This window comes from Episyrphus balteatus, chromosome 3 (assembly GCF_945859705.1).
Source record: "Episyrphus balteatus chromosome 3, idEpiBalt1.1, whole genome shotgun sequence".
Classification (NCBI taxonomy): domain Eukaryota; kingdom Metazoa; phylum Arthropoda; class Insecta; order Diptera; family Syrphidae; genus Episyrphus; species Episyrphus balteatus.
The window spans coordinates 74,326,799-74,339,874 of record NC_079136.1 but is presented as its reverse complement, the minus strand read 5'-3'; the positions used below and the strand labels follow the sequence as shown (position 1 = coordinate 74,339,874).

At 32.7% G+C, this 13,076-nt stretch overlaps 2 protein-coding genes across 4 annotated transcripts; one reads left to right on the top strand and one right to left on the bottom strand.

The window, feature by feature from the left end:
• Positions 1–951: 951 nt before the first annotated feature.
• LOC129916899 (isocitrate dehydrogenase [NAD] subunit beta, mitochondrial) lies at positions 952–6,081 on the top strand. 3 transcript variants are annotated; one of them, XM_055997102.1, is made up of 8 exons: positions 952–1,023; positions 1,096–1,158; positions 1,411–1,455; positions 1,512–1,610; positions 1,676–1,792; positions 4,934–5,389; positions 5,451–5,576; positions 5,643–6,081. In XM_055997102.1, exons 2-8 carry the CDS (start codon positions 1,120–1,122, stop codon positions 5,871–5,873), a joined length of 1,113 nt encoding a protein of 370 aa, XP_055853077.1. In that variant the 5' UTR covers positions 952–1,023; positions 1,096–1,119; the 3' UTR covers positions 5,874–6,081. The 3 variants fall into 3 exon arrangements, with proteins under 3 accessions (XP_055853077.1, XP_055853079.1, XP_055853078.1); XM_055997104.1 differs by having other exon boundaries at positions 955–1,023; positions 1,100–1,158; XM_055997103.1 differs by having other exon boundaries at positions 956–1,026.
• A 3,005-nt stretch (positions 6,082–9,086) lies between these two features.
• On the bottom strand, positions 9,087–10,208 carry LOC129916903 (holocytochrome c-type synthase). Its single transcript, XM_055997114.1, has 3 exons — positions 10,006–10,208; positions 9,406–9,950; positions 9,087–9,336 (listed from the first exon to the last, which is right to left on the bottom strand). Exons 2-3 carry the CDS (start codon positions 9,936–9,938, stop codon positions 9,102–9,104), a joined length of 768 nt encoding a protein of 255 aa, XP_055853089.1. The 5' UTR covers positions 9,939–9,950; positions 10,006–10,208; the 3' UTR covers positions 9,087–9,101.
• Positions 10,209–13,076: the final 2,868 nt, after the last annotated feature.

Here is a 13,076-nt window from a genome sequence, read left to right as displayed (position 1 = left end):
CCATTGAAAATAGCTAGTAAACTACTAGTAGTACTTTGCCAATTTACTCAAATTTCCGTTCAGAAAACTACGTTGCCTAAATATCTAGTCCCTAATATTTCCCGAATGGCTCCATTGCGAACACAATTGAATCATTTATTTGCAAAACATGATAAGTCCACTTTTTTTCAAAATTCGTTTTTTTGACTAAATTTGTACTCCAGGGATAACCACGTCTGTCTTTAAAATATCAACTATCTACTCCATCTATATCCGATTTTACAGCTACGCGAAATATTTTTTTAGTATCAAAAACAGAATAAGTCCCGGACTTATCATCTTTTGAAAATAAACAACAGCTTCTTTTTGTGTAAATGGTATATTAGATTAATGGCTGAAAATCTTAAGTTTAAAGCTACTTTAAAGTTAAATTAGCAGTCCGGACATTGTATTTTATTCTCAAATACAATTGTTTGATAGACTGGTGCTAAAAGCAAAATTGCATATCCATTTAAAAACTAATTTCACATCCGTTTATTTTCAAAGTATGATAAGTCCAAAAGCGTGTTTATTTTTTATCTTTTGAGCTATCGCTCCAAAAATTAAAAACGAAACGGTATTTCGTAGCTAGGCAAGAGTTATACAGAATATATTTTTTATAAATTTTTCTACGCATATCAAAAGAAAATAGAACGTTTTTTTCTTCTCCTGAAAAATTTAAAATCATGGACTTATCATGTTTTGCAAATAAATGATTCAATTACAAAAATTAATTGTATCTTCCATTTGTCAGGAAATTTTACACAAAACCTTTGTATATAAAATCTATATACATTTTATATACAAAGCACTAAACTATCAAATCCCAAACCAATGGAAAACAACATATGACTCGGAACAAGTGATTTGACACTGATCTCAAAGTTTGCGATCCCGGTAATAACTAATCTATGGTTTTGGGATTTTGACTTTTTTCTCGTAGAACGAAAAAAGTTGAAATAAGGTAACGTTCCAATTACGTATAACGTTGGTATATAATTTCAGCAGGTAGAAACAAAAAATTATTTTACTATTTTAATTTTCAGCACTCAATTATTTTTCTTTCTATTGAACTAGATAGTTTTTCAAAAAATTAGAACAATGTCAATGTTGGCTAGGACCAGCCGAATTTTAATTCAAGTGAGTAGAAGATATAATAAATAGAAGTCAGTCTGTTATTCTGTTTACATAAGTTGTCCAAGTATTTTTTTAGGTTATTATTGAGCGAATAGATATTCCAGTTCAGATTTCTTGAGATTTAAAAAAACTAAGAAATCTTTTTGTAGGTTTTTCAGCGCTCCGAGATATCTGAAACCTGAACTGGCTAAATATCTTATAAAACTGATTTCACCTTTTTGTATTTCTTTTTTGATATAATTTTATATTTTGCAGGCAGCTTCGGCTCGCTCTTTGCATACCACCGGTGTCCAGAGACAGGTTAGTAGTAAAATTAATTTTATTGATTTGTCTAAAATAGAAAATATTTTTTACAGGACTCGAGTGCACCAACTCGTAATCGTGCAACCTGCACTTTAATTCCTGGTGATGGTGTTGGTCCTGAACTGGTTTATTCTCTTCAAGAAGTGTTCAAGGTTAATCCATAGCGAAATGACTCGAATTGTTTAGTTTTTAATTCAATTCATCTTTTTTTGACTAGGCCGCTGATGTACCAGTCGATTTTGAATCATATTTTCTTTCGGAGGTTAATCCAGTTCTAAGTGCCAAATTGGAGGATGTTACCGCTTCCATACAGAAAAACAAAGTCTGCATTAAGGTAACTGACAAAAAATATGTGTTTTAATTATTTTAGGGCCCAGTTTATTTATTAACATTTTCCAGCTCTTAAAGCATAGAATGTTTTGAATGAGCAATATTTTAATTGTGAAATCTTTTATTTAAGTAGTTTGTCTGTGTTATTGCTAAGGACTTAAGTTTAAACTGAAAGCTCTTGGATTTTCTCCTGATTTCATTCAATGAATATAATCATATCTATGCGATCGTAAATATAAAGTCTTATTAAAATTTCAAAACCATTCATTGCAAATTTGGGCATTCCACAAGGAAGTCATTTAAGGCCTATTATTTTTATTCGGACAATTGATGACGTAGAATGAGTGATTCAGCACTCTGAAGTTTCTACGTACGCGGATGATATGAACATCTTTGGTATTCTGTTTGGTGTCTGAAAAATAATTTAAATCTTAAGCAAGCAATTAAATATTTCCTTAAGGGGGGAAATCCCTCTGGACGACAGCTTTTTCAATAATTTTGTTTGGAAAACCGAAAGCATTTATTACAATTTGGAAAAGTATATGATATTATTGACATTATGAAGTATTGATACAATTTTTTTTAAGTAAAAAAAAAAACAAAATGGTGGCTTTTCAGCTCTTTAAAGTTGACGCCTCGAGTTTGCGCCGTGCAATGCCCTGGTCCAAAAAATTATTTATAATCAAAAAAGTAATTTTTTTCCAATAAAATATATTATAAACAAACTGTTAAAAAAATATTTATTGTAAAAATTTTGTTGAACTTTTAGGTTCATGCAATAGCCAGTTAGTTAACGAGTAATTTGCACTTTTTCAAGTCGAAAGCTTCATTAGTTTTTGAGTTACGTTGCACGGCGCGGAAAAAAAACGCGTTTTGAGAAAAATGCTTTTAAAGTTTTCGTTTTCGTACTATGGTAGGCTCGGAGCGCATGGATTTCGGGACTATTTAGGAACTTATGAGGCTTCATTTAAGGCTAAGAACACTGAAAATAGTTTCTTCGGTTGATAAATGAATTTATTAGGGGAACAAAAATAATGCAAAAATAAAAAATTCCAGAGGGATTTCCCCCCTTAAACGTTTCCATTCGCCTGTGGGGTGCGGGTGTCTACTATAAATCACTTAATCAACCTTTTTGTGATTTACAACTATCAATCGGTAGTTGTTAAATACTGAAATTTGAGATTTTTAAACCTAATTTAAAGGAAAACTGGTCAACTTTTTAATGGAAATTTGTAATTAGATTTGATTGTTAATAACGGTTAGAACCATTCTCTGCTTTCAAAATTTTCCTTAATTAAGTAATATGATATCGAAATTTAATTTTTATCAACTATCGATTGATACAAATCGCAATAAGGCTGAATATCTCAAAACACTTTCGACTACAAAATTTTGTCAGTATGCTCTAAGCGGAACTGGCAATTGAAGAAGCTTGCAAATTATTAAGGGTAAATCCAAATCAAAACCAAAACATAGCTAAACTAACAGATAGTCAGGCAGCTATAAAAGCAATTGCTTCGGGCATGACAGCTTCCAAATTGGTTCAGCAGTGCAGAAAGGAATTCTCAATGCTTAGTTGAAGCCTCACAATCACTCTTATCTGGATCCCAGGCCACAGTGGTTTTTAAGGCAATGAAAAGGTGGGTGAGCTGGCCCTTCGTGAGTCACTAGTAGAAATAATAATAATAATCTTCTCAAATTACTTAACATAAGGTAATAAAAGGTGGTACAGCTTGAATAGCAACAACAAGGTTTTTGGTGCCGAGACTAAGATATACTTTTTTATAGGTTTTTGATGTGCTGAACTCGAATCTGAAGTCAGAAATATCCTATCAGCTCCCGTTTTTTGAAATATTACCGTTACAAGATGCAAAAAACGTTTTTTGACTACTTTTGAGGCTATGCTTTTGTGTGAAGACATTTTTTTTTTAATATAAATTATAACGGTTTCTGTAAAAACTATTTTAATTCTTTCAAGAACTTTTCGATATCTTTTTTACTGTTGGAGATAACAAAAACCTATAGAAAAGTATATTTTAGTGTCCGCACCAAAAAAATAATTTAATTTTGTAGACCAGTGTAATAAATCAAAAACAATGATTGATCTCTAGACACAGAAAAGAAATTAGCAGGATCGTTGCGGTGTGCGCAGGACATTGGCCGATAAGAGAACATGCAGCAAAGCTGGATATACCACACAATACCTGTTGTCGAACTTGTTTGGAACAGCAGGAAAAAGAAACGATCTTCCATTTCCTATGCCAATTTCCTGCCCTTGCTAGGAATATAGCACTGTCTCTGGGGAGTGAATTTTTCAATGATATATGTAGATAAAATCTCAGAATCAAAGATGAAAGACTTGATCTTATTCCTCAATGCAACGAAGTAGATTTAGGACAGCCTAAAAACTCGTTTTTTTTTTCTTAAAATCACATTAGTTTAATAAATCCATTTATAACTCATAGGTTTCATGAGTTTTGATATCAAAAAGGGCCATTTGCGCTAATTGGGTCATCAAGTCAGGTTGCTTACAACCGCCATCTCTTCCTACCTACGTACCTTCATCCGCCACCGCGGTACTACTATCAATGAACGTTTTTTTGTTTTAAGTTACAACCATTAAGAATTTGGGTGTTATTTGTGATAGTGAACTTAAACTCAGATCCCACTACAAAAATTAGATTGCGAAAGAATGGGTCCTCGCAAATTTACTTGTCTATATAGGGTGCATTATCCTAAATGTCTGAGTCGGTTAATTTCAAAATGCGTATCTTGAATTTTTTGGAGACTCCAGAAGGGTATTGGAATTATTTTTTTTTTAGGACCAAAAAATTCGGAAGAACTTATTTTTCTTAAAAATCCAATGCTACTTTTTATTTCAATAACTAAAAGTTTTTAGAATTAAAAAAATATTATTTAAGTACTGAGAACTTAAAATTAAAAAAAAAAAATTTTAAAACCCTCCATGCATTAGTATTTTTATTAAACGCACGTTTAAGGACTCAAATTATTATTTATTCCTTTGCGTTCCTCTACCTTTTTTATTTTATATTTAAATTAATTCTTTTAAGATATTTTAAACATGATTTGTTTCGTATTACTATCTATAATTATTATCTAATATATTTATTTTATTTCTATTCAGGGCATTTTAGCCACTCCAGATTACAGTGTAGCCGGAGAACTTCAAACACTTAACATGAAGTTGCGAAATGAATTGGATTTGTATGCCAACGTTGTGCATGTCCGCAGTTTGGCCGGTGTTAAAAGTCGCCATAAGGACATCGATACGGTAATTATCCGTGAACAAACTGAAGGTGAATATTCCGCTTTGGAACATGAATCTGTGAAGGGTGTGGTAGAGTGTTTGAAAATCATCACCAGAGAAAAATCAAAGCGCATTGCTAAATTTGCATTTGATTACGCCGTCAAAAATAACCGCAAAAAGGTCACTGCCGTTCACAAAGCTAATATCATGAAGTTAGGTGATGGTTTATTCTTGCGTTCGTGCGAAGAAATGGCCCATTTGTATCCTAGAATTCAATTTGAAAAAATGATTGTGGATAATACAACCATGCAACTGGTATCCAATCCAAACCAGGTATATAAACAACAATTTTGTGTTGTATTTTATGTAGGATGAAAGTTATTGTGTTTTTCAGTTTGATGTTATGGTTACACCCAATTTGTACGGTAACATTGTGGACAATATTGCTTCTGGACTTGTAGGAGGTGCAGGTGTAGTAGCTGGAGCTTCCTATTCTGCCGATGCAGTAGTATTTGAACCTGTAAATAAATTTAATTTATTTGTATCAATTGCTAAGAATAATATAATGTTTTTCTTCAATTAATAGGGTGCACGTCACACTTTCGCTGAAGCCGTTGGCAAAAATGTTGCAAACCCAACAGCTATGTTGCTTTGCGGTGCCAAACTTTTGCGTCATATTAATTTACCAACATACAGTGACCAAATTACAAACGCCATTAGTAAAGTTCTCCTAGATGGCAAAATCAAAACGAAAGATTTAGGAGGACAGTCTACTACTCAGGATTACACACGTGCTGTCATCGCCAATATTCATTAAGTAAAAAAAAATATTAGCAAAACCGAGAAAAAAAAATGTTAAATACAATGAAATGTAAGCACGCAAAATGTTTGCACGATAAGTTATTGTTGCGTGCCATGTATGACCTAAGAAGATGTATTATTTACTAGTATCTTAAAAATGCTAGTCTCCGAATACTGCGTAATTTATTTTAAATAAACCAATTAAAAAATCTCACACAAAAATATTTTTAAGATATTTTTCAAAATTATTAAAAAAAAAAAATTAAAAGCCAAATTAATATCCATATTCCAAAAAAAAAATCATTTTATGTTATTGTTTCCCCTTAACAGCAAATTATTTTAAATTATAAAATCAAGTAATATAATCTTTTATCAAGCAGACGAGATTAAAAACATTTTGATTGCTCTTTTATGAATGATTACTTGATTTAAATATCGTTTTGTTGTCTTTACGTTGGAAGAACAGAAACTAGAACCACCGAGTTTGAAAATCGAGTTTGTTTCTAACTGGGAATCACCTATTGGACAGCTAAATTTCCCTAAAAAATTCAATAAATTCCGAGGGAAACAACATGTTCATTCCAAAGGGAATTTTTATTCACTATAGCCCCAATTATATAGGTAAATGTTATTCCTTCGAAATTTAAATTTTTTCATCGAAAAATTAGCTTAACCTGCCTAACAGAAAGGAAAGAAAAATCTTTTTGTCGTTTTATATAACCATGTTTACCGTATTAACATGAAAAAGTAAAAGGTAAAGATTATCAGGCGGTCGTAATACGAAAGGAGTGGCAAGTAAACGATAATGAAGTAAACTATAGTCACGACAAAGAGCGCTTTTGTAAAACGAGAAAGTCGTTTGGCCACACTAAACATGCATTCTAACGGTAGGCGTTACAATATTATTACTCCTAAACAAAAACGATAGGCAAATGGCAGCCATAAGGCCGTAAACGAGTATCGTTGAGCTTAATTTCATTTTATTCGAAGAAACTTAATTTACTACAGACTCACCCCTAGGGTTAAAGTGGAATATGAAGTCGTTCAGAAAAATTTCTGAGTAATTTATCTAAAAAGAAAAAAAAATATTTTTTTTTTTGTAGTATTACTTGAAAAGTGATTTTTTTTTTCAGTGTATACTACATAGAAGAGACAATAGCCAAGAATTTATATATGGGATTTGTCTTATGACCGTCAAATAAAAGTTCGTTGAAAAATCAGCGCTTTTTAAATAAAAGAGAAAAACGCCCATGTTCCACAATTCGATCGAAAGTGAATTGAAATCACTTTTCAATTTCACGTGAAATGAAATTGCATGTTTTGCATTTCGATGGATTTCGAAATTGCTTCGAACTGTCAGAACTGAAGGATCATCCATTTTTAAGGACTTTTTTCCCATGGATTTTTTCCCATATTCGAAAAATAGGTTTCGAAATTGGGAAAAAATTCTCATGGAAAAATAGCTATCGGCAACTCTTTGTTTATGGGAAATCTTGTGTTTTTTTCTGTTTGAACATTTCCCCGTTTCAACAAAATAATAATAAAAAATATCAATAAAAATTTATCTTTTTGGGGTCGAATTCATAAAAAACTCAGCAAGTTCAAGTTTTAATCAGGGGTCGAACTACGGCATACGTTCGTTAACTTATGGTTGCTATGTGTCCCTATCTTTTTCTACTGATTAAATAGAGAGAGCAATAGTCAAAACGTTAACGTATGATCGTAATCATGTGCGGTGATTCGACCCCAGCTTTATGGAAAAAAAAACAGGTATTGCTTATGGTTTCACAACAAATCAGTTTGAAGATGTAGCAAAAATTTTGAAAAGAAGTAGAAAAAGAGCTTTACAGTTTGGGCCCACGAACAAAATCTATTTCTGAGTGCATAAAAGTAGGTGATAAATATTGATAACCATGATGTTTTGCAAGCATGCGCTTAGGTTGACTATAGGATGAATGGCTATTGGTTTCTTGGTTTGAAGAATGAGATCAGATAGCATATCAAGCAAATGTTTAAAAAATGTTTTGTTTACTCTATAACAGCGATGGAATCTGTAGAAGAAAAAGATAAAATCTTTTTTTTTTCCTATCAATAAATATTTATACTTACAGTGGCTGAAGTACCTAGTTCTAATGGATTTGAATTATCTCTTAAACTACGCCTTATGGTTTTTTGTTAACTTCGTTGTTCTCTCATTATAATAAAAAAACGATGTCCGGATTAAGCCTGGTACGCAGATCGAGCTAAATTTTAGCGGAGATAAAATTCCCATACAAGTTATCGATAAATTAGTATTGTTTGTTGGATCCATTTTAGCTTGGCTAAAAATTTTCGATAATTTATATGGGAGCTAAAATTTAGTTCGATCTGCGTAACAAGCTTAAGGACAAGCGATTTTTGTTCACTAAAAACCGGCTGTCAAATCATTCACAAATTATGTTCGTAAATTAATTTATTATTCCGTGGGGAATTCCCGATAGAAGGAACTTGTTCCCGGGAAGGGAAAAACTCCTAGGGAAAAATATTTCCCCAGGAATTCCCGATAAGGCTGATTATTCTTTGAAAAAAGCACCAATGTCACGAACAGAAAAAAAGTGAATTCAATCCGATCAGAAAATGTAAATAAGTGAAAGGCAAAACATCTAATTTCACTTTCGGCTAGTGAATTCGCAAAAAGTGAAATGCAGAACATGGGTGAAAGTACTTTTTTCAGGTACCTACTTCAGGCTCTTCCGACCTTTTTAGTAAAAACCATAACTAGCAACAAAGTACCTACATAGGTGAGACATAACTGTTGATATTTTTTATTCCACATAAGCCGTTTTGTGAAAATTGATCACTTTTCCAGAAATTTCTCAGTAGTAAAAAAAAATCAACGTTTTGAAAGATATTTTGGCAACAGTTCATTATGAAAAAAATAGATTCTTATGGGCCACAGTCGAAATAAAAAATGCATTTTTTTAAATTAAAACTTAAAACGTTTTATTTAACTAGAGATTTATTTTTTTTTTATTATATTCTTCACTTTGTCCAGCCACAATTTGATTTGTTTAATCAAGATACTCTGCTTGTTTGTTATTAGATAGTTCTCTTCTATTTAGAATAATTGAATTGCTCATTTAAAAAACAACTTAAGTTCATCAGGTTACTGCTTAAGACTTAAGTCGTTTTTGAAATGACCAATTCAATTTAGTCAACAACTCAGTTCAACATTTTTGCTTTCTTTTAATTCGATATTAGAATATCACTGATCTATTTTCCCTTGGAAAGTTTCAACCAATTCGATTTTCCATCGCATATATGCTACCCTCATTCTATCCCAAATATTATCAAGCGAATCCATAGCCGGACGCACATCCAATTCAGCAAATTTATATTCGTTATCCACAACACCACCGTCGTAATAATCAATCACATAACGAACATCCTTACCACATCTGTCTACAATCCAATCGTGTCGATCGAAAGGAAGTTCGTACCTACAAAAATGTTTATAAAATACTTTCAATTAAAAATGGATCAACACACAAGTTGTTTAATAAACCTACCCTAACAATGAACGAAATCGTGCACGAGGACTGTAGTCGGCAGCCTTGCCTCCAAAACTCCTCAACTTTGGATTACGACATTCCGAAGCATGAAGTGCTTCCCATTTAAGTACCTCCTTCCAAGCCTGCTCGTTGTTAGCGTTATGAATTTTTATTATATCGCCCATGTCTTTTTGACTAACATCTTCATTCTTCCATCGCCAACCTTTACGAAGCATAGCATTCCAGAACATTTGTTGACTTGGATATTGCCAGAATTCGACATGTCCATCGGGAGTTACTTTTGGTATACTTGAGGTTTGACGGTCAGTTGGCAAAGGAAATGGTTGATCTGGAGCTGGATTTTGATTTGCTGCTGGCATCATGTTGAGTGGATTCACATCACTATTATCATGTTTAACTGGACATTCAGAAGCAGATGGCACAGGTTCTTTTTTTACTTCTGGTTGCTTTTGATGCATTGGACATTCGGGAGGTGGACTTGCACCCGGTTGTATAGTTGGATGTTCAGCAGCAGATACTGTATTACCCATGTTTTTAAGTTGCTAAAAATACACTTTATTAAGTTACATATAAATTACATGGAATTACGTAATTTACTTTTTTTCAATACAGAGTTAAAAATGTATCAATTTCCTCTTTAACCAATAGATTGTCAATTTGGAATAGTTTATTTGATTTGAATTATTGTGAAAAGTATTAGAATCTCTGATAAAAAGAGAACATTTTTGTCCAAAAAATATTGAAAAGGAATCCTGTGATTTTGTGGTGTTGTGTCGTTTGACAACAATTATTGTAAGGCTTTTAAGCTAGATGTCAAATTCTATTTCGATGAAAATTCTACTTTGAAAAGGTTTGAAAACAACAACAATGTGAGAAAGTTGTTATTGTTTTTATTTTTATATTTCCTGTAAGTAAGAAAGAGAAACGACGAAGACAAATATAAAAATGAAAAAGAGCCATAGATCAATAATTACCAAGAAACTAAACTTCGTTATTGGGCTTTTCAGGCTTTTGTCTTTGTCGTTATTCTTTCTTGCTTCCCTTCAAGCAAACAGGTCCGACCTCGGTCCGAATCCGCTCCGCCTCAGGCGGAGCTGAGTCCGACTTCAAGGCAGAAACTGGTCCGAAGGCAGCTCAAATTAGTATGGAAATTAGAATCACCGCGGAGCCGATTTTATATGTATTGGTTTTTTCACTACGATTTCTCCTTCGACTTTGTGTTCATATACAAAAAGTTGCAAGTGTGTGAGTGCAACCCCGTCTTTCGCGGTCGGAGGTCGGAGTGTCTTTTCTGAACTCCGTTTTCTTGCTTGAAGGGTTATAAGAAAAAATCATGAGGTACAGCAACAAATTGTTCTCACAGTGTTGTTGTTTTCAAGCTGTTCAAGTTCTGGTTCTGACCTCTTCGAATTAGCATTTGACTTCTAGCTCAAAAGGAAATTCCAACAATTGTCTCCATCTTTTCTCTTTCTAATTTGGCATTTCTAAATTGGTGAAAAGATAAACAAAAAATAACATTGCTCATCGTAAAATCAGTTTACTTACGTGATAAGTGATAACGTCATAAGAAAACAGTTTATGTTCTTTTAGATAAGAAAATTGATTTAAAAATTATAGGTCTGTTTGGGTACTGCCTAAAACACAAATATTTCTACTTTTTCAACATTTTTAACCCAATTCCTGTTTGGGTACTCTGAAACTGTGTAGTTTTGTTCATATTTGTCAAAAATTGAAATATTTTAGGCAGTACCCCAACAGACCTTATATATTTTAAACTTTCACATTCGCGGTTTGTACACATTTTAATTAAGTATTTTCCGGACTTACCACGACAATTAAACTTTAAATCATATAAAAATATGACACGGCTCGACGTTTCGATAAGGTTGCACTTATCGTGGTCACGAGATGACTGACCACGTGACCACGATAAGTGCAACCTTATCGAAACGTCGAGCCGTGTCATATTTTTATATGATTTAAAGTTTAATTGTCGCGGTAAGTCCGGAAAATACTTAATTAAAAAGACCTTATATAGTCTGGTACGCAGATCAGGCAATATTTTAGCTGAGCTTTTCTCTCCAAATATTATCTTAATTTGGGCGTATGCAATTTGTGGAGAATACTAGAATTAAAAGATTGTATTTACAAAATTTTATCTGCGAATTTTACTTAATTTCATTAGAAACAAAATAAAAATGTATGATTCTGACAGCTCGAAGCAATTTCGAAGTTTACGAAATCGATCGAAATGTAGAACATGCAATTTAATTTCACTTGAAATTGAAAAGTGATTTTAATTCACATTCGATCGAATTAAGGAATATGGGCGTAAGTCCCGTATCTATCTATCTAATGCCCTTTCAGTATTAAATAGTACAATATAGAAATTACTTGATGAATCAGAATTCGTTTCCATTCTGATTCTTACGGCCATATTATTCACAAGTTTAAAAAACACATCTGTGCCTACGTTCTGTAACCCTCGCATCGAGCAATTTCTCGCATGAAACACGCAAATCGGAACAAAAATAATGTGAATCGACACAAAAATCATTTTCTCACATTCGTTTGTTTCTATAAACAAAATTTTTCTCGCCTTGAAACATTTCTGAATGAAAATGCTTGACAGACTGGAATAAAACTGTGTCTATAAGAAAATAATCGAGAAAATTTCTCGATTGAACTGCCAAAATTTCTCACGAGCAAAAAGGATGCGAGAAAGTAAGATATTTGAAAAAAAAATTGATAATCTTGCATTAAATGTGAGATGTTACTACTGAAAATGTGTTCACGTTAATTTATTTTTGTTGGAACAAACCAAATATATCAAATGAAACAACGATGTTACCTTTGTAGTTTTGCCAGAAAGACTAAGAGGACAGTTTTTATTCGCTTTTGCTTTTATAGTATTCAATGCTTAATAGTATTAGTGGTACTAAATAAGTATGTATAGTATATTGTATAAACACAAAAATCTAACAAACCTTCCCTTAAAACTGGCATCTAACAATATTCAATTTTATTATAACAATGTAATTCAAGAAACTTTAATAAAAATGAAATATACAAATTCAAATATAAAAATCATTACTTTAGAATTTACTCTATGACTTTAGTCCTAACATATGAGTGAACTCCTGATGTTTGACCTTCTTTAAAGTCTTTGTAAATAAATCAGCCGTCATTTTATCGGTTGATATAAACTTCAACTGTAGAATCCCTTTTTCGTAGACTTCACGAATGTAGTGTGCCTGTATATCGATGTGTTTCGTCCTGCTATGAAACACTGGATTTTTTACTAACTTCTGAGCGCTGATGTTGTCACCAAAAAGTTCGGTGGGTTCATCAACCAGTTGGTTAAACCCAAGTTCTTCCAAAAAACGACGAAGGTACACAACTTCCTTTGATGCTGTTGAGAGCGCAACATATTCGGCCTCTGTAGTACTCAAGGCGATGGAAATCTGTTTTTTACTTCCCCATGTAATAGCTGCCCCAGCCAGGAAAAAAGCAAAACCAGTATATGACTTTCGGTCTAATATGTTTCCACCCCAGTCAGCATCTGCGAAACCCTTTAGTTTTTCACCATTCTGAAAATATGTAAGTTTAAAATTAACGGTTGAGTAAAGATACCTCAATATATGCTTTGCAGCATTCATATGCTCCAC

What these genes read in the sequence shown, in the direction of transcription:
- LOC129916899 (XM_055997102.1), top strand. Translation starts at nt 1,120, where the DNA reads ATGTCAATGTTGGCTAGGACCAGCCGAATTTTAATTCAA. An exon ending in CCAGCCGAATTTTAATTCAA is followed by an intron (nt 1,159 to 1,410) that starts GTGAGTAGAAGA and finishes TATATTTTGCAG; the next exon opens with GCAGCTTCGGCTCGCTCTTT. An exon ending in CTCTTCAAGAAGTGTTCAAG is followed by an intron (nt 1,611 to 1,675) that starts GTTAATCCATAG and finishes TTTTTTGACTAG; the next exon opens with GCCGCTGATGTACCAGTCGA.
- LOC129916903 (XM_055997114.1), bottom strand. Translation starts at nt 9,938, where the DNA reads ATGGGTAATACAGTATCTGCTGCTGAACATCCAACTATACAACCGGGT. An exon ending in CGATTTCGTTCATTGTTAGG is followed by an intron (nt 9,337 to 9,405) that starts GTAGGTTTATTA and finishes ACATTTTTGTAG; the next exon opens with GTACGAACTTCCTTTCGATC.